The sequence below is a fragment of the Pipistrellus hanaki genome, assembly GCF_964339955.1.
Source record: "Pipistrellus hanaki genome assembly, chromosome: X".
In the NCBI taxonomy this organism is placed as follows: Eukaryota; Metazoa; Chordata; class Mammalia; order Chiroptera; family Vespertilionidae; genus Pipistrellus; species Pipistrellus hanaki.
The window spans coordinates 19,155,676-19,181,797 of record NC_140524.1 but is presented as its reverse complement, the minus strand read 5'-3'; the positions used below and the strand labels follow the sequence as shown (position 1 = coordinate 19,181,797).

At 38.5% G+C, this 26,122-nt stretch overlaps 1 protein-coding gene across 4 annotated transcripts in view; it reads right to left on the bottom strand.

Moving 5' to 3' along the window:
* ATP11C (ATPase phospholipid transporting 11C (ATP11C blood group)) overlaps positions 1–26,122 on the bottom strand; it is a 189,825-nt gene that overhangs the window by 38,920 nt on the left and 124,783 nt on the right. For all 4 annotated transcript variants that reach the window (XM_084870183.1, XM_084870184.1, XM_084870181.1 and 1 more), the window contains 10 exons: positions 22,320–22,481; positions 21,524–21,675; positions 20,600–20,671; positions 18,648–18,721; positions 16,623–16,726; positions 16,022–16,203; positions 13,869–14,132; positions 9,715–9,889; positions 3,363–3,465; positions 2,054–2,199 (listed from right to left, as the gene is read on the bottom strand). In XM_084870183.1, coding sequence (XP_084726309.1) covers positions 2,054–2,199; positions 3,363–3,465; positions 9,715–9,889; positions 13,869–14,132; positions 16,022–16,203; positions 16,623–16,726; positions 18,648–18,721; positions 20,600–20,671; positions 21,524–21,675; positions 22,320–22,481 — 1,434 coding nt within the window. The remainder of the gene's footprint in view (positions 1–2,053; positions 2,200–3,362; positions 3,466–9,714; positions 9,890–13,868; positions 14,133–16,021; positions 16,204–16,622; positions 16,727–18,647; positions 18,722–20,599; positions 20,672–21,523; positions 21,676–22,319; positions 22,482–26,122) is intronic.

Below are 26,122 nucleotides of genomic sequence, written 5' to 3'. Positions count from 1 at the left end.
GTACAGTTGGGTGTGACCAGGTCAGCAGGGGGCGGAAGTTAGGGCTGATCAGGCAGGCAGGCAGGTGAGTGCTTAGGAGCCAGCAGTCCCAGATTGCGAAAGGGATGTCTGACTGCCGGACATCGGACCTAACCACTCTGCCTATGGGACTGGGCCTAAACCGTCAGTTGGACATCCCCGGAGGGGTTCTGGATTGGAGAGAGTGCAGGCTGGGCTGAGGGGACCCCCCCTGCCCCAACCACCACCATGCACGAATTTTGTGCACCGAGCCTCTAGTATATTTATAATAATAAAAGCTAATTAGACTGGACTGCTGAATGACCTTCCGGTCAAAGTCGGGGCTGTGAGGACTTAGGCAAGCCGCCATGGCTGCGAGGGACAAGCCCCTTGCACAAATTTCATGCATGGGGCCTCTAATGTTAATATAAATCAGATTAGTCATTGTTTGGATCAGGGGTGGAGGAGACTAACTGGGAAGGAACAGAGGGGAACTTTCTGGGATGATGGAAATATTCTAGTTTTTTAAAAAAATCTTTATTGTTGAAAGTATTGCACAGGTCCTCCTTTTTCCTTCATTAACCTCTTCCAACCAGATCCAGCCCTATTGTCTGTGTCCATAGGGTTATGCATATATGCATACAAGTTCATTGGTTGATCTCTTTCCACACCTTCCCCCCAACCTTCCCTCTAAGGTTTAACAATCTGTCCACGCTTCTGTCTCTGAGTCTATTTTTGATCATCAGTTCATTTGGTTCATTAGATCCCACATATGAATGAAATCATGTGATACTTATCTTTCTCTGACAAATGTTCTAGTTTTGATTAGGGTGCTGGTTACATGAATATATTCATTTGTCAAAATAGAACTGCATACAGAAAACCTCAATATAATGGATTAATTCAGGCAGGAGAGTGTCCCTTAAAGCTAAAAGTCCCTCATATAATAAAGCAGATTTTCTGAATGAATATATTAAAAAGATGACAAATTAGTTTATCTGTTTTTACTTACGTAGACAAGTGTAGTTAAAAGTATGTATGAAAAGTTTAATTTCATAGAGAAGTTTTCTGTATGTATTACAGTAATTTCAAATTTAGTAAATGCGTGCATTCACCAGTCACCACGAGTAAACAAAAAAGCACACAGCTGGGGCGTGGATTAGCACACTTCAGAACATCGATGACACGTGTTAAAAATGCTGCTGAGCCATGGCCGGTGTGCTAAGTGTTAGAGCATTGGCCCAGGTCACGGGTTGGATTTCTGGTCAAGGGCACATACCTGGGTTACAGGTTCATTCCCCACCCCAGGTCAGGGTGTCTGTAGGAGGCAACCAGTCCACAATGTCTCTCTCCTTCCTTCCCTCTCTCCCTTCCTCCCTCCCTCCTTCCTACTTTCTCTGAAAAACATTGGAAAAAATATCCTTAGGTGAGGATTAAAAAAAAAAAAAACTGCTGTAGAAAGTCACACCATAACTAATTACCACCTGCAATGCAGTGTGATCATGTGCTAATCATTCACCAAGCATTGTTTTATGAGCAGTGACTCTTAGATTTAAATATCTAGACTGTAGTTGTAGATATGTAATATTTATGTCAGTGAAATTACTATAGTGTTTTTTTTTTTCCAGCATATGGCCTATTCGCTAAAATTTGTTAAAAATAAGTGAACTAACAACAACAACAACAACAACAACAACAAGCCTTAATTTAATATAAGCAACTCTTGGTTAAAAGCATTTTAAAATTAAAAGGGTGTTAAGTTTTACATATGACAGAGACTGGAAATTTTGTCTGTTAAATCAAAAGCTGGTTAAATTGAGGTTTGTAAACTTGAGGGTTTACTGCACTATGAATGGGTACAATTTCATCTCAAATTTCTTGCATTAAAAGAAATTTCTGGTTTCCAGTATCATAAATAGATCTGTCTTGCTAACTACATATTTCAGTAGAAGACAGCAAAAGAAACATGGAAAGAGGAGGAAAAACACTATGACTAAATTGAGCCCATGCTGGATTAAGTAGTCTTAAGTTACATTGCAAATACTTGATCACATACCTTATAGAAGAAATACTGTACGAGGTGTGCTATTCTCACATAATATAGATGTCCATGACCCAACAGCAGTTTCTTTAAATGTTTAAACTTTGGAACAGAATAATCACTATTTCTGGATGCTTGGCGACCTTCTTTGCCTTTAATACCTAAAAAAAGAAAATCTCTAGGGTGAGTACTTTATAGAATAAAACTTCCTTATGTGTTATAGCTCAATTGTATAGTTTAGCTTAGTTTTATTTAACCAAAAAGTGCTTTCTTTAACAATCTCAATGAGAATTACCAATAAATATAAAGCTAAGTGTAATTGATAATTACCTATTTATAACACAATATACAACAATTAAATAGAATATTTAATCATTATAAGGCAAATTATCCTGAGAAAAAAATTAAATCTGGAACTTACTTTAAAGCCACTTAGTGCTTAATTGTGCATGGCACTAGACTGGGTACAATATTAAAGCAAATCAGAGACCTGGGATTTATGGTCTAGGAACTCAAAACTGAAACGTTACAATGAGACAGTGAAGTTCTTTCACTGAATGAAACTCTCTGTAGTAGCCCAAGTTTCTCTGAGCTCAAGCTGCTTTAGGCCATTTCACACTGGGCAATCAAAGAGTAGAACTAAGAGTTCCACACAACATATGGCTACTTTCAAATGAAGAAAAATTTGGGAATTCAAACTGCAGTATAATAATTCCCAAGATGCTAATTCCATTGTTTCTCCACCTTCAAAAACAAAACAAAAAACACAACTTGCTGGGGTGTTAGAATTATTGCCTACCAAGAGCCTGACAAGGGAAAAAAGGTACAGGCTATAGAGAAGCCGTTTTTACATGCCAACATATAAATTCAAGACTACAGCCCAAACCACCCATAAATAACTCCATATGGAAAACCAGCCAAGCAATTATGATTTCTTAGTACCAAACAGTTAAGTATCTCAAAAGACATAGCGCAGCAACATAAGGAGGCAATCTGGCCAGGAGGGGAAAATCAGTAAAATTTCCTTCATGCTGTCAAAGTAAGATCAATTGTGCTACCAGTAAGTTTAGGAAATTAATTTTAATTGAATCATATAAAAAAAAATCCTCAACTTTGTATTTATACATCCCCCATCTGCCCCAGGAATAGGACTTTGGGATGGACATGTGACATGATCAAATGACAACCTTCATTCAATTAACAATTATTATACCAAAATTCGAATTCAGGATGAGCAACCAAAATAATCTCTAGAATATAGGACCACTCTACCTGAAAGCAATACTGATGCCTTACAACTGCTATCTCATTAGATGTTTCTTACCTATTCCCACGTGGGACTCCAAGATCATACTGACATCATTGGCACCATCACCTATCGACAGTGTTATTGGGCTCCCTTTTAAATTCTTCACCATTCTGACGATCTAAACATTAAATACAAAAGAGGTATAGGAAAGGTCAAAGTCGAAGGTGGGATTGCACTACATCAGGGGTAGATGCCTCATTCACACTTGTAAATTTTGGCCTTACAAATAGAAAGGGAGTTTGTGCATACATGTGCAATAGTCTCGAATCTCAGAGGCAGAACAGAGCTCTTCAAAATGTAATAATAAGGAGACTTGACTTTGGGTGGTGATCACACAATACAATATACAGATGATGTATTATACAATTGTATACCTGAATGCTATATAATTTCATTAGCTAATGTTATCCCAATAAATTCAATAAAAAAGAAAAAATATAATACCAGTGTGCACTTGTTTCTAGTTCTATGAATGTATGAATGTCAAAATCCCTGCCTCTTACCTATATTAGAGGACAACTTGTTCTCTCTTTTGTTATAGCTGCATGTGTCTTTTCAGATCAGCGCTGAATGTGTGACAAAAGAGACCAGAAAGCTGTTTTGTGGTATCATGCATAGGGGGGAGTGAGAGGACAATATTTTGGGGAATCTCTCCCTCTCTCCTCCCTGCTGACACTCTCCCTGGTTGCATCCCAACCCTTATTCCAAGGGACTTTTCCAACATTAAATTATTGCACTCATCTAGCTGCCACTAAATTTGTTCCACTGACCAATATGATTATTTCATCTTTCCTATAGGTAGCTGCATTTTATTTTATTTTAAAAATACTTTTATTGATTTCAGAGAGAAAGGTAGAGGGAAAAAGAGATAGAAACTTGAGAGACTCATTGATCAACTGCATCCTGCACTACTGGGGTTCCAGCCACTTTCCAGGCATATACCCTTGACTAGAATAGAACCTGGGACCCTTCAGCCTACAGGCAGACTCTCTATCCACTGAGCCAAACCAGCTAGGGCAGTAGCTGCATTTTAAAAAGGGACATCTTAAAGGTGGTGAAATTTTTATAAAGTATCTGAGATATATGTAAAAAGCCTGTCACTATTCCTTGAGTGTCTCTTCAAGGTGTCGATGACAGAGTGTAGCACAATGCTGTGTTCATGGTAGGTACTGAATAAAAAAAATCTGGTGAAGTTACTTGTGAGAAGTGTATTTGGTAAACAGTTGTCCTCACACCCTATGTTTTAGATAACGACTGCTTTATGTGTCAACCCTCAAAACCCCAGGGAATCTAGTAGCTTTTAAAAGTTTATATAATCCAGCAGTTAAAAAATGCCTTCAAATAATTATGTCTTCACAATTGCTTTCAATAGTTAACATAAATAAAATCCATTTTTAAACTATGTTTTTATTGATTTTTAGAAATTGAGAGGGATAGAGCGATAGAAACATCAATGAGAGAGAAACAGCAACATCGACTGGCTGCATTCTGTATGCACCCTACTGGGGATCGAGCCAACAACCTGGGTATGTAACCTGACCGGGAATTGAACCTCTGGTACCTTCTTCGTTCCTGGGTCCATACACAACCACTGAGAGACACTGGTGGGGCAATTTATTTATTTTACTTATATTTCATTTATTTTATTTTGTTGTTTAATATTTTATTATATTTATTTTACTTTATTGTTTAAAGTGTTACGAATAGTAGTATATGTCTTCTCATTTTCCCCATTGACTTCCCCCCAGCCTCCCCCATCCCCCAGCACATGTTCCCCCCTCCATTCCCGTGTCTTGCGCCCATTGGTTATGCTTATATGTATGCACACAAGTCCTTCAGTTGATCTCTTACCTCTCCCTTGATCCCTTCTCAGCCTTCCTATTGTAGTTTGACAGTCTGTTCCATGCTTCTCAGCCTCTGTATCTATTATTGTTCATCAGTGTATAATGTTCTTTATTATCCATACATGAGTGAGATCATGTGGTATTTTTCTTTCACTGACTGGCTTATTCCGTTAGCATAATATCTAGTGTAATCTCACACTGACCTCTAGGTACACTGGTTCCTGGATGTCCAAGGAGGTGCAAGTCAGCTACTGTCTGAGGCCATACAGCAGGAGCTACAGGAAGATCTGCAGATTTCTCCTCTTTGCTTAGGGTTTGGAAGTTTTGGAGCTGTCTGACCTAGTTGCAATTTGTTAGGTAAAGCTGTGAAAGGGCAGGTCATTCATATGCAAAAGCTGCCTGGCACAACTCAGTTTTGTAAATTGGGTGGGGTGGGGTCTCAGGGAACCACTAGGGGGGGGGCAAACAACGATGGCTGCCATTGAGCTGTCTCTGCATCTCTGTGTTTCTGCATACTACGTCCCAGCTCAGTAAACAATGATTCCTGTGTGCATCTCTGTGAGAAAGCCATCCTCACCTTCCAACCTGATGCCAGATAGTCCAGTTTCTCCCTGTAGAAGTCTGGGTCCCCATAGTCTCACTGGAAACTGGAATTCAGAGGAGTCGGGAGCTTGTATCTCCCTTACAATTGGAAAAAATAGTGCACCCAGTTGCCAGCCTGATTTGCTCATGAACCTGTGCACCAATTTACCTCTGCTTTTCTAAGCCTCTGCACCTCCCCTACACAGTCTCAATGAGCTTCTTTCTTTCCTTCTAGATGTAGAACTTCTACTCTGCTAGCTTTCCCGTGATTCTGGGTGGTAGTCGTTTTGTCTTTCAGTTGTAGTTTTGATGTGGTTGTGAAAGGTAGCACGTACAGTTGTATACTTTATGCTGCCATCTTGGTTTCCCTTTCCTCCTGCTTTTTAATTTTTTTTCTCCAGCTGCTGTTCAGTTTGGGCTTGTTTCCATACCTGATCTTCTAACTGACTAATTTGGTCCTCTGCTTCTTCTAGTCTACTGTTGAAACCTTCCATGGTGTTTCTGATTGTAGTTATATCACTTTTGATTTCTTCCTGATTTTTGCATAGATTGATTTTCTTGTCCATCCAGTTTATGAACTGTATGGCCATTACTCTGAATTCTTTTTCTGTCATGTTCCATGCTTCAGTTTCACTTATTTCTTTTCTTGGCGATTTCTCTTTTTCTTTCCTCTGGGGATTGTTTTGTTGTCTCCCCATTCTAACTATCACCTGAAGGTCCAATCACCAAGTTGTGGGGGCCTGGGCTGTGTGCTGTGGGAACTTCACAACACCTGAAGAGCTCTGACACCAAGACATGTGGCTACTATGTGTCTGTGGGAGCCCCTCTCACCAAGGATCAGAGTCACTGGCGCTTAGTGAGGCCTCGTGCGTATACCTAGAATCAGGGACTCCGCCTGCACCATTCTGAAAAAGAGACCCTACTGTTGTGTGCCAAAAATCTGAGTCCCTTAGTGCATGCCAGGAGTCAGTGTCCCCCTGTGCCTGCACTGAGAATTGAGTATGGAGTCTCTGTCACTTGGTGGATAAAGTATTCTTGGATGCAGAATTTGGAGAATCAGGTCCCTATTTGTGCATGCGCCGAGTATTGGAGTCACTGGCTCTTAGGGTCTGTGTATTCGGAATCAGGGATCCCGTGCACGGGTGATGAGAAACAGTCAAGTCACTGGTGCTCAGTGCTGCCTCTTGCATGGAGAATGATGGTCCCGCTTGGGGGACCAGATTACATAGGTGCCCTGAGTTGGCGGGAGGTCCACTCCTGTGCTGCAGGAGACAGATTTACATGTGCCCTCACCCAGAATCAAAGTCAGGTGGAGCAGCTGCCCTGAGTGAACCTGGCGTCTGGTCATGGGAATGCGAGCTGCAGGAAACAACCTTCCTGTGTCTGTGTGCCCTGATGGACCCCCACCACTCCGATCAGTCCATGGCTCCTCCGCCCAGCCAGTTCTGCCTAAAATTGGCCACCTAGTCTGATCAGTGGCAGGGCTGGCCAACCACCCAGGCCACTGGCCCCCATTGGCTACCCCACCCCATTCAGGGGTACAGCCAGCCATCCCACCGCCCAGAGCCCCTCCCGCAAGCCAGCTCCACCCCTGATTGGCCCTTCCTTTGGCTCCATTTGGGGACAAGGCCAGCCAGCCCACCACCCACAGCCCTTCCCCATGGTTTGCCCTGCCTCTAATCTGCCGCCCTCACCCCAATTTGGGGCAGGGCCCACAAGCCAATTACCCACAGCCCCGCCCCCAAGCTGGCCTGGCCCTGATTGACCCTGAGGCGGGCCAGATGGCCAACCTCCTGCTGTCTCCTCCTCCTGAGAGGCTTGGCCTCAATCTGCCAATTGGCGTTGGGCCGGCCAGACCCCATCCATGCATAAATTCATACACTGGGCTTGTAGTAGATATAGAAAAAGACAAGGAAAATGACAGTTGGGCTCTAGAGACGGCTGAGTTGAGGTGATAATGACACACCCAAGATATGTTCAATAAGAAGCTACAGAAATAAAATTAAGCCCAAAGATTGGAGAAGTGACTTGAAAATCACCTATATGGCCATGACAGATGAGTAAGTGATAGCCCAGAAATGACTATATATAAAGAGAAATAAAACAGAGTGAGGATTGTACCACACGGAGCTCCATATTATGGGTGGGAGATTTAGCATATGGTCAGGAATTCAGACACCAGCCCTGGGCAACGGAGTCAAAACCCAGGTAAGCAACTTAAGCAACAATGATTGTAAGGTGTGTGTGTGTGTGTGGGGGGGGGGTAGTATTGCTTCTTACTAAAGGGACAGATTTTTTTTGGATCCTCTTCTGGCAGGATGTGCTTCCCCAGCTGGGGCCAACCATAGCTCTGAGAGTTAAGCAAAAAAGACAAGCACCTGACTATGGTGGGAATTGAGAATGAGATGAAAGTAGACAGAGACAATGCCTTAAATTAAGATGGGCATGCGTGTGCATGCATGTGTAAGGCAGGGGGCAAGTTATATGTGGAGAAGCCAAAAACATAGTCCTCCACTGCATGTAGAGCAAGTAGATGAAGAATCTGAAGAAGCAAGCATAATACATATAATAGAATACAGTGTGTATAGCAGTGAAAAAGTATGTCACTGAGACTAAAGTTCCTTGGACCCAGTGAGTACAAGAAATAAAGGTGAAGCAGATCAACGTGGGTTGGAAGAGCTGGAGGGGGGGAAGCATATGGGAGTGGGCTTGAGCTGGATTTATAATTTTTGTTAGACCAGGAACAATTTTGAGAGAATCCCAGATGAGGATATGATATGAGAAAAGCTTAGAGGTTGGCAAGTGCACAGCATGTTGGAAGCACACAAAGGGGGAACAATTCACACTGGATACAGAAATTATGGTGGACCCAACAGTCACAGGGTAAGCCCTGAGTCCCACATTGAGTTATCTGTCCTTCCTCCTAAGAGAGTAGGAAACTACTGAAAGTGTCAGATCAAGAATATATGAGAGAAGTAGTGTTTTAGTAAGATTAATTTGGGAGTGTGGGGAAAGAGATTAAAGGGGGAATTGTGAAAGAAAGGAGACCAAATCAAATAGTCTCTATGTAAAGTCCTTAGGGCTTAGACTGGGCTAGAGATAAAAGGTTTAAAAAGATGGCACTAAAATGAGAGCTATGATAAAAGGTAGAATCAACAGGACATGGTGCCTATATATGGAGTGAAGGAGAAGAGTAGAGTCAGAGGTACTTTGCAGACTTAGAAAGCAAAAGAAAAAAATGGCATTGGTAACAGGAATAATAAAGATATAAAACAAACTGGCCTGAAGGAGAAAATTGTAAGATCTATTTTAAACACTAGAATTCAATGTGGCAGTGGGGAATCCATATGGAGCTGTCGAGCAGGCAACCAGAAATATGAGATTTAACGGGGGGGGGGGGGGAATCAAGATCAGAGAAAACTGATAATTAGGGAAAAGATAGAAGATGAAACAAAATATAAAGACACTAGACTGCCAAGTAGGGGGCGGGGGGAGAGTCAGGAGTGTAAACCATCATAGAAAACAAGGGAGGAATTTATTTTAAGGAGGATATAATTGATAGTGTCATCTGCAGCAAAGAACTGAGGAGGAGAATAGAAGATAGTATGATGGATTTAGCTAGAAAGTAATTGCTCTCCTTCAGGCGAGCCAACAGAGTAAAGGAAGAACACATGGTACCAGGGTAGGCAGCAGGCACCAAACATTCATTAGAGAAGTTTGGAAAGTGAGGGACTGGACAGCCAGCTTGAGGGAAAAACAAGGCTGGTTTGATTCAAATTGGTAGGAATATTCCTAACTTTGAACACAAAGAGGATGATGCCGGGGAAGATGTAATAAGGTAATAACGGCCTGTAAAAGAAGAAACAAATTAAAAGTAAAGTGAACATTTGCACACGTACATAGAAGTCCCCAAAACAGAACATTAACTAATATCCAGTTACCTGTGCTTTCTGCAATGGTGCCATCCGACAGCAGAGCACTGCAGTGCACTTCATACAAATCTGTACGAAAATGCTTTTGTAATTGTTAAGACTGGAGTCATGATTAGAATTTAATATGAGTGATAATGTGGAGCCATCGATGATTAATCCATATTCCTGTTGTTCTGTCCATGCTCTGAAAATAAAAAAATAATGCTGTATTTGAATCTATTATACAATTCTATTTAGGAACTTTATTTCTTTTTAACTATAAGGAGGAGGATCTCCCATAAGTCATCATCAATCTGATTTCTAAACCTATACATTCTAAAGAAGCAACCGTCTCTAATAAAGGCACATCAGAGACTTTGCATCACATGTTTGAGACTCAAGCTGCATATATAAATAACACTAAGTTCTAAATGGTATAAAAATAATAGACAAGGGGGCAATGGGGCAATAGGGACACATATGTAGTACCTTAATCAATAAAGAAAAAACATTAATGGGCATTTAATAGCCAGTCTCTATAAAAAACTGAAGGTAAATTTGGGAAATTACAGATCATTCAAACTCTGATATAAAGACAAGTCATTAGTCAATCTAAAAGCTCCTTAAAAATATAAGTAAAAGACAAAATGGCTTTGGGATATACAGTCACAGAAAAACTTTTCCTAATATTTTGCCTGAATGACATAAACTATCAGTAGACCAGGCTTCTCAAATGTGATGAAGTACCTAAAACATATGGGTGTTCATTAAAGAATACCATATAATAATATATGTTCATTAAATAAGTATCATTTTATACTTGATTAGTGTTCTCAGCCATAGCCTTCCCATTAGAATTACATCTGAGCAGTTTTAAAAAACTGCCCATGCACCCTAGGTGGTTTGGCTCTATCAGTGGATAGAGCGCAGGCCAGCAGACTGAAGGGTCCCAGGTTCTTTTCCAGTCAAATGCTTATGCCCAGGTATCAGGCTCAATCCATAGTAGGAAGCATGCAAGAGGCAGCCAATGAATGATTCTCTCTCATCATTGATGTTTTTATCTCTCTCTCCCTCTCTCTTTCTCTTTCTGAAATCAATAAAAATATATTTAATAAAAATAAAATAAAAAATTGCCCATGCGTGAGGACTACCCCCAGATAAATTAAATCAGAGTATCTTGGGTAGGGCCCAGTTACATATATTAATGCTTTCAAAAGCTCTTCAGGTGAGTCTTATGCATAGCCAGGAAAGAAAAATGTAACCAGTGCCAAGCATTTAAGAAAAACATATGAGGGGAAAACTTACAACTGAGAAAATTCTACCAATTAACATGCCATTATTTTTATTTTTTTTATAAAGAAGAAAAAAACAACACAATGATAAGTCAATGTTAGCTCAGGAAATTTTGGGTGGTATTTGAGAACCACTGCAATGAAAGTATTAAGACACAGCTTGATCTCATCATTATAAATTCACTTATCTAACTTGATGCCTCTCAAACTTTAATGTTTAAAGAATCTTGTCAAAATTTTTGGGAATCTTGTAGATTCTGATTGAATAGGTTTGGGGTGGGACATGAGATTTTATATTTCCAACAAGCTTTTGGTGGTAATGGAGATGCTGTTCTATGGACCAAACTTTGAGTAGTGAGAGCCTAATATCCCTCATTTATTCTTTATGCCATATTTCTTTGTTGTATATTGCTAGCACCATGATATTTTGTACATATTCACATTTTGCTTTATAACTTTATGACTATTTTTCACTAACTAAAGAGATATCATTCACATGTTCACCTTCTTTGCTCCCCTACCCACAGAGCAGACTTAATGTACAAAAAGCAGTGACTCAATAATCAATCAAACAATATTTGTAAACATCAATTTTATATAATGAAAGGAATTATTAATTACTCTTTCCTTGGAGAACAGAAAAATCTCATTGGGGTGACAAAAGCATACATATAAGACTATAACCAACCAAACAAGATATTAAATAGTCACTATCCAGTGATTGGGACAATAAATACATAGGAAGAATAGTGGGTTCTTTGTGAGGTGTGATATTTGAAATGGAACTTGAAAGACAGGGCAGAAAGTGGTGTGTGGAGAGAATGTATCCTGTGGTGCACTAGGAAAGCAAAATGAAAACATTACTTGAGGCCTTTGGTACAAACTGATTCTTTGGGTAATGGAGAACCACTTAAGGTTTCCGAGCAGGGATGAGATATAGGCAGTTCTTCACATTTAAGGACCACTTGCCTGGAAGAGGGACTTAAGGGACTTGAGGCATGGGTTGCTACAAAATATGATGTGGAACACCAGTGGTGAAAATGAGAACATGAATAAAGCTTGGTGGCTGACCAAAAGTGGAAGGGACAAAGAAGAAGAAGCTGGCAGACGTGATTCTAGGTCTGACATCTATGTAACCTGGGGAAAAGACTGTACTCACACAACTCCAAACAGATGAGCCAGAAAGAGGAAATGTTCTGAGCTAAGAAGTAAAGGATTTCATAAGCCCTAGCTTTTATAAAAGTGCTCCAGAGCTGCTGAATGGTGCTATGAACTGAATTGTGTCCCCTACTTTGTCCTATTTTGAAGTCCTCATCCCCAATGTGCTGGTATTTGGAGATGGAGTCTTTGGGAGAAACTCAGGTTTAAATAAATTCATAAGGGTGGGGCCCTTATAAGAAGAGATACCAGAGCTCCCCCTCCCCCCCAGCAATGTAAAGAGACAGTGCAAAGGCAGCCTTCTGCAAGCTAGAAAGAGGGACCACACAGATATGACAAATCAGTTTCCACTGGATAAGCCACACAGTCTATGTTATTTTGATATGGTAACTCAAGCAGACTAAGACAAATGGACAAGTAAAATGCTTGTAATTTGTACTGCCTTTAATAAGTATCATTTGGTTAAAGGAAGGAAACTATAGTCATAAAAACCTGTTTATTTTCATTGATGCCCAAATACCAGAAGAAAAACTGCTGTTTTAGAATTGGCCATAGCCTCATGAATGTAGGCTATTCATTTTTTTAAAAAGTATATTTTATTGATTTCTTACAGAGAGGAAGGGAGAGGGATAGAGAGTTAGAAACATCTATGAGAGAGAAACATCAATCAGCTGCCTCCTGCCCCCACCCCCCCACCACCACTGGGGATGTGCCTGCAACCAAGGTACATGCCCTTGACCAGAATCGAACCTGGGATCTTTCAGTCCGCAGGCCGACGCTCTGTCTACTGAGCCAAACCGGACTCAGCTAGGCTATTCATTTTTAAAGTTTGTTTAAACAACAGAGATGAAGGTGCCAATATAGTATAGTTGTTAAAGATATAGCATGGACTCTGGAATAGGATAGACTTATTCCACCTCAAAGCCTCAGTTTCCCTATCTGTAAGTTGAAGAAAATAAGATTGCCTTTCTGGGTTGTAGTGAAGATTAAATGAGAATAATTATATAAAGTGCTTAACACAGTTCCTAGAACAAAGGGGGTGCTCAAGAAATGAAAAACAGTATTATCTAGGGGTCTTTGAATTTAGTGCATGCACATCCTAAAGAGGGAATACATTTCCTTATAGCCAAGGTAAATCCCAATAATTGGTTCAGATAAGGCTAACCCCTAGTCAATGATAATTCTAGAAAAATATATCATTGAATTATTGTGGATCAGTGGCTTTCCTTGAGATCATGGGTTCCACAGTTCTTCCTAAGCAGCTAGTTGAAAGCAGAATCCAAGTGTCCATGTTAACAAGAATTTGGTTACCTTTGGAATTCTGTGGCATGAAAATCAACACAGAAAATGGCTCTAGGGGCTCAAAATATATGTAAACTATTATAGAGATCAGTTTTATTACATTCAGTTTGAACAGACTGTGAAAATACGTATTTTTTATTAACATGGACCAGGCCAGAATATTAATGCTAAATACCCAGGCCCTAAATATTGAGAAACTGAACTAGTTTCATAAACCTTCAGAAGTGCATGGTTTACTTTTAAACTAGAGGTGGGAAGTACCAAATAATTAAAACTAGGCCATTAGCTACATCCTCGGGGAATGTTTTTAATTTAAAGGATAAAATACCAGCAAACAAAGAATGATAAATAAAAAAACAGCCTTCTGCATAAACAGTTATGATTTATATCTGTACCAATGCCTAAATATAAGAAACTGATGCATTTTCTTACTTTTTAAGACTTCTAGTACTTTTAGGAAATTCATGCAGCAACTTCTTACGGTATTCTATCAACAATTCATGTAATCGATCTTCTTTCCTTTCACTTTCATCAATGGTTTTTGTGGTCAGTTCCAGGAGCTCAGTGCTGGTTTGGAAAAGGCGGCAGGCATAGCAGGTGGATTTGGCCGTCTCCATCTTATCCCCAGTAAGTACCCAGACTTTCAGACCAGCTGCATGCAGAGCTTCAATAGTCTCAGCTGCTTGATCTTGTAGCCTGGGAACACAAAGGAAAACTCAAAAATTCCCAGCAGATTCTGCAAGAAGGCTTGTTAAAGAATATTTTTACAATTCAAGCATTTCTGGAGTCCTGACATGTTATCACAGTTGGTTTTCTTATGTATCCTCTATGCTGAGAGTGTTCTCTCTGACACAGTTTTGCTTATTAAAGTGAATTTCAAAGAATGAGGTCTGGATAAATTCATGACATCTCTAGATATAACTGGTATCCTATGGTAGAATTTAGAATCAGCATTCTTAGTTAAAATGTTCAGGAACTCACCAAGCATTCTTATTCATTGTCACTTTAGCACATTAAATTTTATTTTATGTCTCACCACAGAGATACTTTACATGGTTTAAAACAGAAAGGGCCAAAGACATTCTAATAAGATACTGAGGGAACAAAATAGTTACAGGGATGTAAAGTGTAGCACAGGAAATATAGACAATAATATTGTAATAACTATGCATGGTGCCAGGTGGGTACTAGACTTATAGGGGGAAATACTTCATAAGGTATATAAATGTCTAACTACTATGCTATATACCTGGAAATGAACAGGTACTGTCAACTGTAATTGTAAAATTAGAAAAAATTTAAAAATATAAAAAAAGATATTGAGGAAAGTTAGTGAATCCCATCCCTGAGGAGCTTTAAGAACAGAAAAGCCAACCATCCTGAAGGAGAATTTAAGCATAATTCTTAAAGGCAGGAATAAAAGGAGAATGATACTTTCTTTGATTACTTTGTCAAGAGAATAAAAATAAAATTAAACTAAATGAATTTCATTAGAATTGCAGTACCTTCCAATATGGCTAAATATATGTTTGCAACTTTTTGTTTGGTTAAGTCTCAACAATTGGCATTTATAATTCCTAAATATCTCTCCAATATTAAGTGTCTAAAATTGTTGGAGTCCTATAATCATGTCTGTCAGAGCTCAGCCTATGTAATTAAAGTGAATCATTTTAAAGTATGCAAAAACAATCTGTAGTCAGTTAAACCAGGTTAGAATAAACTCTCATGTTATTTGTTCTACCTTGAAATTTCTTTTCTGCTTATCTCCGTCAAAATTTTACCTATTCTTGTCGGGCTGGTATGGCTCACTGGTTGAGCATCAACCTATGAATCAGGAGGTCACAGTTTGATTCCTGGTCAGGGCATATGCTCAGGTTATGGGCTTGATCCCCAGTGAGGGACATGCAGGAGGCAGCTAATCAATATTTCTCTCTCATTATTGATGTTTCTATCTCTCTCTTCCTCTCCCTTCCTCTATGAAATTAATAAAACAAATATTTTTTAAAATGTGACCCATTTTACCAGGCACTAGTTTAGCTTAAATGATGTCTTCAGCACAAAGTTCCCTATGCCTAGTAAAACTGTTTCTTTTTTTCCCTCTTTTTTAAAAAAAATATATATTTTATTGATTTTTTACAGAGAGGAAGGGAGGGAGATAGAGAGCCAGAAACGTCGATGAGAGAGAAACATCGACCAGCCGCCTCCTGCACATCCCCTATCCGGGGATGTGCCCGCAGCCAACGTACATGCCCCTGACCGGAATCGAACCCGGGACCTCTCAGTCCGCAGACCGACGCTCTATCACTGAGCCAAACCGGTTTCGGCCTAGTAAAACTATTTCATAAATATCTGCATAATTAAATGAATGGCTTAGTAAATACTCAAAAGACCTTAAAGATGCCAGATTAATTCATCTAAACCACAAATAATTAACTTAATAATCATTCCCATAAATAGTTCAAAATCTGGTGTGTAGACAAAGCAAAATCAAAGATTTCAAAATTTGAGATTAAATTACTAATATGAACAGATACCACTCCAAATGACTGGTCATTAAAATAACGAGAACATTATTTTCTAGTTACTTGTCTTCCACTGCAGTGGCTCCAAGTAAATTCATGTTTGTCTCAATATCATCAAAAATCATTTCCAATTTTTCTTCTCTCTCGTGTAAGGCCATTTTTGCCTCTACAAGCTGTCTGTCAATTCTTTTATAATCATCTGGAGGAATTTCTTTGAAGGCTACACAAAGTGTCCGATACCCATCCTGGAAGCAAAGTAGGAGATCTATAGTTATCCAAATAATAACAAGGGGGAAAAACACATTTTCTTTAAGTACTCTTACTTTACCAAACAAAGAGAAATTCTGATATATTTTTAGTTTTAAAAAAAGAAAAAATTACAACTAAAAAGGTAACATACAATTAAGTTCAAAATAACAAAATATCTCTGGGGCAAAAAACCCCACAGAACATAATGCATTTTTGAAAAGTCTTTAAGGCTCCACATTCTGAAAAGAAACTTGCTCTAGAAAAATATTTTATATTAAAATATGGTAAATACTATTACTAAAGCGCCAAATCTAAAAATAGACCATAAAGAGAAGCTAAAATTCACTTAAACAGATATTTAAATAAGTCATTTCCAGCATTTCTCTATTTCTTGGGGGTTGGAGTGAAGGCTCACCATTGAAGTTCGTTCCACATGGGCTTTGGTTGACTCAATGTCATGATTATGCACTCTGGGGAAAATCGCTGAGTCGGCGCCTTTACAAAAGAGAAGTATGCCTCCTAAAATGCAAAACCAAAATAGTCGACTTAGAATTTTAAGCCTTGTACTGAGACTAATAACATTGAATGATTAGGGTGGATATTCCCACTCAGCTATTATGTATCCTGAGCCTGTCTTAAAATGCTCACCAAAATTGACTGAGACATCTTGACCTTTTGCATGGTCAGGACAATATTCACCACCTCTTCAGACTGGTATGGACACAAGTAATAACTCAGAGTTTACAACATGCACTTCTGTTAAAATATACTTCCTTCTAGTGAATCACAAAAGACTATGCTTGTGTCAAGTGTACTTGAATTATCTTTGAAAATGTCAGCCATGGTCTGTGGCATCTACTGATGTCAAGGACCAAACTTAATCTCAAACAAGGCAAAATCATTTTAAATTAACTATATAAATTAACTTTTAAAACAGTGGCTTGACAGTTTTTACCAGAAACTTGAGACTAGCTTTGTAGAAGATATTGAGAATACACTCTACTTAGTAGCACACATACAGCTTTATATCAGTCCGTGCACCCAGGAAAGCAGTAACAGTTGAGCATGAAGAAAGACCCTTCATCCTTATAAGGCAAAATGCTAAATCCAACAAGTTAAAAAATAACAGTGTTGCTCTGAGGTTAAGGCCCTTGGCACACCACTTCCCTAGATATCTCACCATTTGCAGTAGAATGCATATGTGCATGGGCACAGATAAAAACAGCAAGTATTTCAAATGTGCTTTTTTTTTTCATTTTCTCTCACACATCCAATTTGTGTAAAAGTCACAAAGCAAATGGTACATTAACATACTGAAATCAGTTTCATTTGCAATCATACCAAAAAATATGAATAAAGTGGGATATATTCCCTCAAGAGTCTGTCTATATCTTCCTTTTCTCACAGTTAGGAATTTGCAACAGATTTAATACTAAAAAGTCAATTACTAGAAAATTAATCAAGGCCGAAACCGATTTGGCTCAGTAGACACAGTGTTGGCCTGCGGACTGAAAGGTCCCAGGTTCGATCCCGAACCAAGATGTACCTTGGTTGCGGGCACATCCCCAGGAAGGGGTGTGCAAGAGGCAGCTGATCGGTGTTTCTCTCTCATCGATGTTTCTACCACTCTGTCTCTCTCTCTTCCTCTCTGTAAAAAACTCAATAAAATATATTTTTTTAAAAGAGAGAAAATTAATCAAGGATATTTTGAAAAAACCACCCAGAGACAGACATATACACATACACAAACATAAAGAGATACAGAGGTTTCTGAGAGCCCCCAAATGAAGCATTCTTATGAGTCTTGCTGAATTCGAGCAGAAGGTATCCCAACCACCATGGCTCCTCCCAAAGATACGGGGGAACTTTGGGATGATGTTACTGGTTCCCTTGCAAGCAAAGGGCAAGCTTCTTAACTGTCAAAGAGGCCAGAATGCTGAAGTAAAATAACAATGCTCTTTCATATTAGGCTGACCATTAGTTATCTCTAGCTCACCAGCCTCCAGGGAGTATAAACCAATGGGAATTGAGGAAAGTCAGGAAGGGATAACCAGCAACTCTATACTCAAGGACTTTACAGCTAGTAATTGCAAACCCCACAATCATACTGAGCTACTGCATGTAGACATTATTGTTGATTGATCAGTACCCAGAACAAAAAAGTCACCCTTTCGGTTCCTATTTGGACAACCATAACTGAGTAGAGCTCACTTTCCAAGAAAAGGCATACACTGTCATACCAGGGGTTCTACCAATGACAATTTGACAAGCTGAATGCATGGGCTTATTTATATAAATACATTAAGGCTTATATGAAGCTACTGCTTTATGTGACGTTAGGTAATCATATATTACTCCATTTAATGTTTTCTTTCTTAAAATTGTTGATTAAATATAAATCTAAAATGGAAAAGAGAAAAAGTCATTAAAAAATGCATACCTTCTTGATTCTGCACAATAACACTCATACGACGGCGGACAGAATCAAAGTTTAAGGTGTGAAGAAGTTCATACCTTTAGGAGAAGAAAAATGAGAAAAGTAAAATACCTACACCACACTGGGAAAAATAAAACACAAGAGAAATATCTTAAGATGTTTAAACATCTTTAATGAACCAAGCTCTTCTCTTTGGGTAAGGGGTGCTAGTTATGTGTACAACTGGGATTTTCACTGTGTTTTTGAAATGTCTCTGCATTTAGAGAATGCTGTCAGAGGACACCATTGTTGGTAAGGGGTATCTGTATCTTCTTATTATACTACTTAAAATATAAGGAGTGAGTGACTACATAGAATAAGGGACAAAAAGATGTCCCATAGAGCCATATCTGAAGGGATTTAATAATAATCTCACCTTTACAATTATTTTAATCATCTATGGAATGTCTAATATGTGTCAGGCACAGTGCTAGGTGCTAGAAAATAAATAGGTATCCCCTCAGACCCTTCCCTCAAAGGGCTTCTTATATGATAAGGTAAACAGAGGGTAAGGTAATAAGATGACTACCTTCCAGTCTACCAAAACCTGTAATAAAGGATCTCACAGAGGAGATGTGAGTATGCAGAATGAAGACATCCAAAGGAAGGCTTCTTGGAAATAGTTGTACCTGAGCTGTGTTCTCTAGAAGTGATATGATGAAGAAAGGGTAGCATGGCATTCTGAGTAGAGGGAAGAACATGTGCAAAGGCACAGGAGTATGATTACATATGTACCACAGTGGGAATATAAAGTAGTTCACTAAGGCTTGACATCTAATTGATGAGGAAATAGTAAGGACGCTAAGCAGGGCCTGGGAAATGAGAACATTGTGGGCCAGAGATTTGGGATTTTATCCTAACAGCAATAGAAATCCACTGAAAGGTTTAAACAATGGAAGGATATGATCAGATCTGTGTGTGAATGGCTGAGCTATATTAATCAAATGAAAAGATGAAAAAGGCTAAAAACATGAGTTAATTATTTTAAAAATTATTTAAATGAGGAAAATATATTTTTGAAAATAAACAATTTGGATCCAAGCATCTGGCCTAAAAATATTACAAAGCTTGATTTTGATGGGAAGGAGGAGTTCATGCATGAGTAAAACATAAATATGTAGTATTTCACTTTGTTTTGGCCAAGATGGGGGGGGGGGGCCTCTGGTTGCAAACTGGTTAGAATCTGGACAGATGATGACTCTGAGTTCTTGGCAGTCAGGCCAAAGAGGCTTCCTCTGGTTTCTAAGCATCCCTCCCTAAAGGAGCATCTATCTATTGTACATGTATACAGGGTATGAGATGAGTTTCATGAGATGCTAGGGGCCAGAATTTAAGTCAGATAATTAAATTTCAACTTCAGATGAAGGAATTCAAATTAATCATAGAGTCTAATTCAAATATGCTGTTTTGCTAAAATGGCTTTGTTCCTTGAGGTCTCTGTAGGGAAAAACACTGATGCCTTAGAGTATTTGCCCCGAGGCTCAACCCTGATCATCTAGAACTAGACAAAGCTTCTAACACCAAAGCTGCCATGATTGGCTAGGCTTTAAATCCCAGAGTTATTGGTTGGGTTCTGGAAATAAAGTTTCATGCATGTTCACTGATTTTTCTTGCAGCATGTGTTTGAGACCAGAAATGGTATTTTAATTTCTGACAGAAAGTCCAGGCAGACTCTCATTCAGGCTACTGGATCCATATGTGAACCAAACTGGAATCATTTCCACATCAAATCTCACTTTCTGCCATTCTATGAAAAAAATTACTTTCTCCTCCTCCAACTACATTTACATAAAACTCTGAACTGGAGAGCAAAGTCCTACACTTGTAGATGCAGTTTCCTTTGCTGCCCTTACTAGATTCAGTTAAGGTGGACTGTAGGATTAAGACGTGACAAACAAATACACAGTGCTACTTACTCTTCTATTTCTTGTCTTTGGTTCTCTATTCTCATATGGCCATTCTGAGTTCCTAAAAATGTGAACCCATACCTGTCAAAAACAATAAAAAATACATTTGTATATCTCTAAAGAATGATTCATTTCCACTGGGGTTACTTGTAATCTTTTATTGTTTTCTTCTCATATGATATCAATATATAATCTTCCCTTTACTGGCTGACATAACACACAGCAAGTCAATGAACAGTCACATACTGTAACCAAAAAAGAGGCAATTTGTAAATCTAATTATGTTACTAACACACTGTGTGACCTTTTAGTCACTTAATTATCTTGGCCCTTATGTGTCAAATGGGACTATCTTTACCAAATGATGTAAAAATTGCTGGGAGCACTTCAGAAATAATGTGTTGTACAAAAAGTGGCCATTGTTATGATATGCAAAATATAACATGAACATTTAGACTTCTGGCTGGTATGCATAAATAGTAATACAAGTTACACCTATGCATTACTGTTTTCTTTCTGCTCTTAATTGGTTAGGTTTTGAGAAATTTTTCCTGAACTTTCAGATTAAGGAGTCTGACATTTTACTAAAGAATAGTATGTATTTTTATAAGATAAGGTTACTGAAGCAAACAGAGGGGGGAAAAAATAACTCCTGTCCTGTGATTTCACTTTCTCAAGAAAAGTATAGCAAGTGCTTCTTTTTTTTCTTCACTCTTCAAAAATGCTAATGTATTTCTCAACAACTTATCTCAGGGTTTTAAAACATCTTTATTGAGGTATAACTGATATATGTAGAACTCCACATACTTAATGTATGCAATTTGATGAGTTTGGACACATGCAAACACCTGTGATACTAAAATACTGTATCGTTAAATTAACTATAGGTATGACACTCTAGAGCAGACCTGTAGAATGCATTCATGTACTTACTTTTTAGCTCCTTTCACCAAAGCTATTTCATCTGGTGAAGAGGCCACATAGGTTAATTCAGCTGATTCTGTAGCTCCATCAACAGCATCATTTACTTTAATTTCTACAGTATGGCATAAACACAAGGCACGCAGAAAGAGCTCTTCTCGATTCTGTTAAACAGTAACAATAAAAAATGACTATATGATTTTCACACTGATCACTTGGTAACTAGTCCATGAACAGAGATAAAATATTAATGTGAGAGAAAATTATAACCTTCAGCAGACCGAGTGAGCAGAAATTTATAAATTTTTAATACTCAACTAAGCTATCTTCCTAGTTCCTAACAGCATTCCTGATTCTCAGCTAACATATCATAGGAGCTGTGTTAACTCATTCAGGTTAGTGTAGTGCTACCTAATACCCAAGCGGTGACTTTTTCTTGCCTAAAAGAGTTCATTCAGTATCTAATTCACAATCTGGCAATAGCTCAGGTAATGCTTAGATACTCCAGGGACTAGAATGATTTGAATAGATATCATTCTCGGAAGAGCTCATATCTTAAATCCAGAGCACAAAATATTTATGATCACACAGACAGGGAAGTGAAATTTTACCCAATGCAATTTCCCATAATTCTTTCTACTTATTTACAGATTCTAGAGGCGTTAGTAAAACAAGGTGAAATGAGAGAAGAAACAAATGGTTATTCAAAAGTCTGCCATAAGCTAAAATTCACTTTTACTATGCAGGGTTAACACATGCATACATATATTGATTTCTCAAAGTAAAATGGCAATGCAGAAAAAGCTACCTTATCTGCTTTATCAAAATATGTTAAGGGTCCATCAGTTTGAGAGAGTCCATCAGTTTCCTGAGTTACACCTTTATACTTGTGCCCATCTATGCAGCATTCAATGAATTCCATGCTGTTTTCAGTGAGTGTTCCAGTTTTATCTGTAAATACATAGTCCACCTAAAAACAAGGACACAAACATACATTTTAACTTTGTTCAGTGTGATTTTTAGTTGGGTGTAAGGCAGTGCAATTTTCTCTCGCTTAGAAAATAGCTTTTCTAAGACTTCTTGTCAGATGTAAGGTAATTATAGAAGCAACATTATCAAATGAATGAGAAACAAGAGTATTTTTAAGACACTGAAACACTATCATATTTCTACAATATAGAAGATTAATAGGAAGGAAGAATGTGGCTATTTTATCAAAATAAGAACTCTTCAATTTAACACCTAGTCTTTTTTATGCAAAGAAGTTACTTAAGAGCCCTGGCAGTTTTCTCAGTGGTTAGAGCATTGACCCATCCCTCTCAGGGCTGCGGGTTAAATTCCTGGTCAAGAGCAAGTACCCCGGTTGCAATCTGATATCGTCTCACACTGACCACTAGGTACACTGGCTCCTGGTTTTCCAAGGAGGTGCAAAATCAACCACTGTCTGAGGCCACCCGGCAGGAGCTGCAGGAAATCTGCAGATTTCTCCTCTTTGTTTAGGGGTTGGAAGTTTTGGAGCTCTCTGACCCAGCAGCAGTTTGTTAAGTTAGGCTGCGAGAGGACAGGCCATTCATATGCAAAACCTGTGTGCACAGCTTGAATGGGGTTTGAAATTGGGAAGGGGGGAATCTCAGGGTGTCACCAGGGCGGACTAAACAGCGATGGCTGCCAGTCTCCACATCACAGGGTCCCGCACCCCCATGTAGTAACAATGATTCCTGCAAGCACCTCTGTGAGAAAGGCACCCTTGCTTTCTGACCCGATGCCAGACAGTCCAGTTTCTCCCCGTAGGAGTCTGGGTCCCCAGAGTCTCACCAGAAGTTGGAGTTCAGAGGAATCGGGAGCTTGTATCTCCCTCTTGATTAAAAAAAACAGCACACCAAGTTGCCAGCCCAGTTTGAGCTCCTTTGTACCTCTGCTTTTCTACGCCTCTGCACCTCCTACCCAGTCTCAATGCCCTTTTTTCTTTCCTTCTAGTTGTAAAACTACTACTCAGCCAGCTTTCCCGTGGTTCTGAGTGATAGCATTTTGTCCTTTAGTTGTAGTTTTGGTGTAGTTTGTCGTGAGAGGCAGCACGTATAGGTATATACCTTATGCCACCATCTTGGTTTCTCCCATAATTTCATAAATTATGGAAAAAATAATCTATGAAGTAAATTTTCCACCTTAAATAAGCCATATTGAGCATTTCCATTTTATCTCAGATATTATCTTCTATTTGTAACATCTGGCTTTTGGAAACCCACAATTTTATCTCCTTTTGGCAATTTATGCTTAAATATTTAAAATTATGGTCTGACAGGAACAATCAATAAGCACAAGATTAAGGTTTCTATTATGTAAGGCAGGAAGAAATGAACTCCAACAACAGTTGCTCTCTATTTTTCAAAGCTTTTCACAGTAGCAGCATGTAATTTTCCTTTTTGTCCTCTTAGCTGGCCAAGTTTGAATTTTCTCTTTAAATTAATCCAGATGGTATTGTTTCTGTGTTGTTAGAGTTTTTCTAGTTAAATGAAAATCCAGGGGGCTTTATTTTCTGATCAAAATTATTAACCTTCATTTCCCCCTAAAGGTTGTCCTGTGTTGTAGCATCTCCTGGACTATTGTAGGAATTAATTAACCCATTAAGAAATCTTTTATGAGTGTCAAAGGTTGTAGTTTTAAAAATATAAAGTGCAATTGTTTGCTGATATATAATAGGTTGTGTAGTGTGGCTACACAACCTAATATATTAATTATCAAACAGTAATGTGTATCACACTCACTTGGAGAACTCACTGAAACTCAGATCAGGGGCTCTATCCCCAAAGTTTCTAATTTAGTAGCTCTGGGGCAGGGTCAGTTAATGTGAATTTCTAGTAATTTATCAGGTGATGTTAACATTGATGGTTCCTGAATCCTATTTGAGTATCACTGATCTAATATATGCCATATACTCAGAATTTCTTATATTTAAGGGAGAGAGAGAGGGCTAAAGAGTGAGAGCCTGCTGCTTGCCTGACTCACAACAGCCTCTTCCTCTTTCCTCTTTAATGGTGGTTTAAAACAGATAAGAAGAGGCCCCTCTCTATCAACAGGCTCAAACCAACCACATTATGGATAAAAGACCTGAAGTGAGATAAGTGTTCTAAGGTAGAAAGAACCCTGAACTTAAGGCTGAACACACAAAATTACCTATTTCATAGTTCAAAATTGGTCAACAATATTCACATCATTCAATATAATGGAACACTTGGAATGGAGTCTTGGCTCCAGCACCTACTATAACTTTGTGACCTTGGGTAAAAATCTCTTAATCTCCCTGAACTTTATATAGGAACCATAAATAACTAAATATGCTGCACAAGGCTGTAAAAATTACAAAATAAAGCTCAGCAATGACTATGTTTATAAACTATGATATGTTATATAGATGTTGATTGCCATTGCTGTTAACTTGAACATAATTACACAGTACTGGACTCTTTCCATCATCCCTCATTCCCTAATTTTTCTGAATTATCATAACATTGGTATGTGTATTTTCCCAACTAAATGGTGAAAAACTTGAGGGTTTCTTGTTTACTTTATAATAGTAACCTCAGTACCAAGAATATATCCTACATACACAGAAGTTCAATACATACCACTGGACTAAATTATTGGAATCAGAGTACATACTCAGACACAACATTAAGCATAGCTACAAGACTAGGAGGGGATAGAAAGATGGAGACTTTGGTTTTGTTTTATTTCTTCAAGATAGTTTGAAACCATTTGATTGTCTAAAAGATTAATGTCTAATCAAAAGACCCCATCCATTTCCAACTGAACTGAGTGAGCAGTCTACTTTTTGTTTCTCAAGTCAAACACTGCCTTAAACATATCTTCCCATTTTAAAAAATAGCATGTAGGTCATTTTAAAAGAATTGTTAAGTAAGTGTTTGCAATGACATTGATGAGAACTAATTGACATTGCTTTTAGCAACATAAAAGCCCTATATATCTTAAATTATGACTCATCAAAGAGGAAACTGGTTATATTTCATTTTGGGTGTACCATTCCATTGAAAGCTAAATGACCTAAGAAGCTATTTCAAGACTTAATTGCATTTTCATATGGGTAGTTTCTACATATATAACCTGACAATGATGGCAAGTTGGTTTTTCTCTGTATAAATTGAGGTGATGGACTGGCTATATTAACTAAATGACAATCACACCCAGAAAAGCAGGTTTTGGTTGGAGAAAGAAGTAGTGGATGAAATGTGGATGACTCTAGTTTCTTTTCACTTTAGAATCTGTTGAGGTGTACATATGAAAGACATAAGAGTCTTATCAATTGGAACATGGCCTGGATATCTTGCCTGTCTCTGGTGAGCATTAAGTATCACATGTGGAAAGTTGACTGCTTTATTTGTAGTAGCCTAGGGCTAGTTAGCCAAGTTCATCTTTGGGTAGGTTAATCTACACAGCCACGAACTGGAACTACTCAACTAAATCACCTGTCAGGGAAAAATTCAGCAGAGGTGGCTTAATTTTTATAACTTAATTTTTGTTTTTCATGTAAAAATGCTACAACTTTATGTCTTTTATAGGGACTAAAGTAGTTCTTACTCATATAGTTCTATA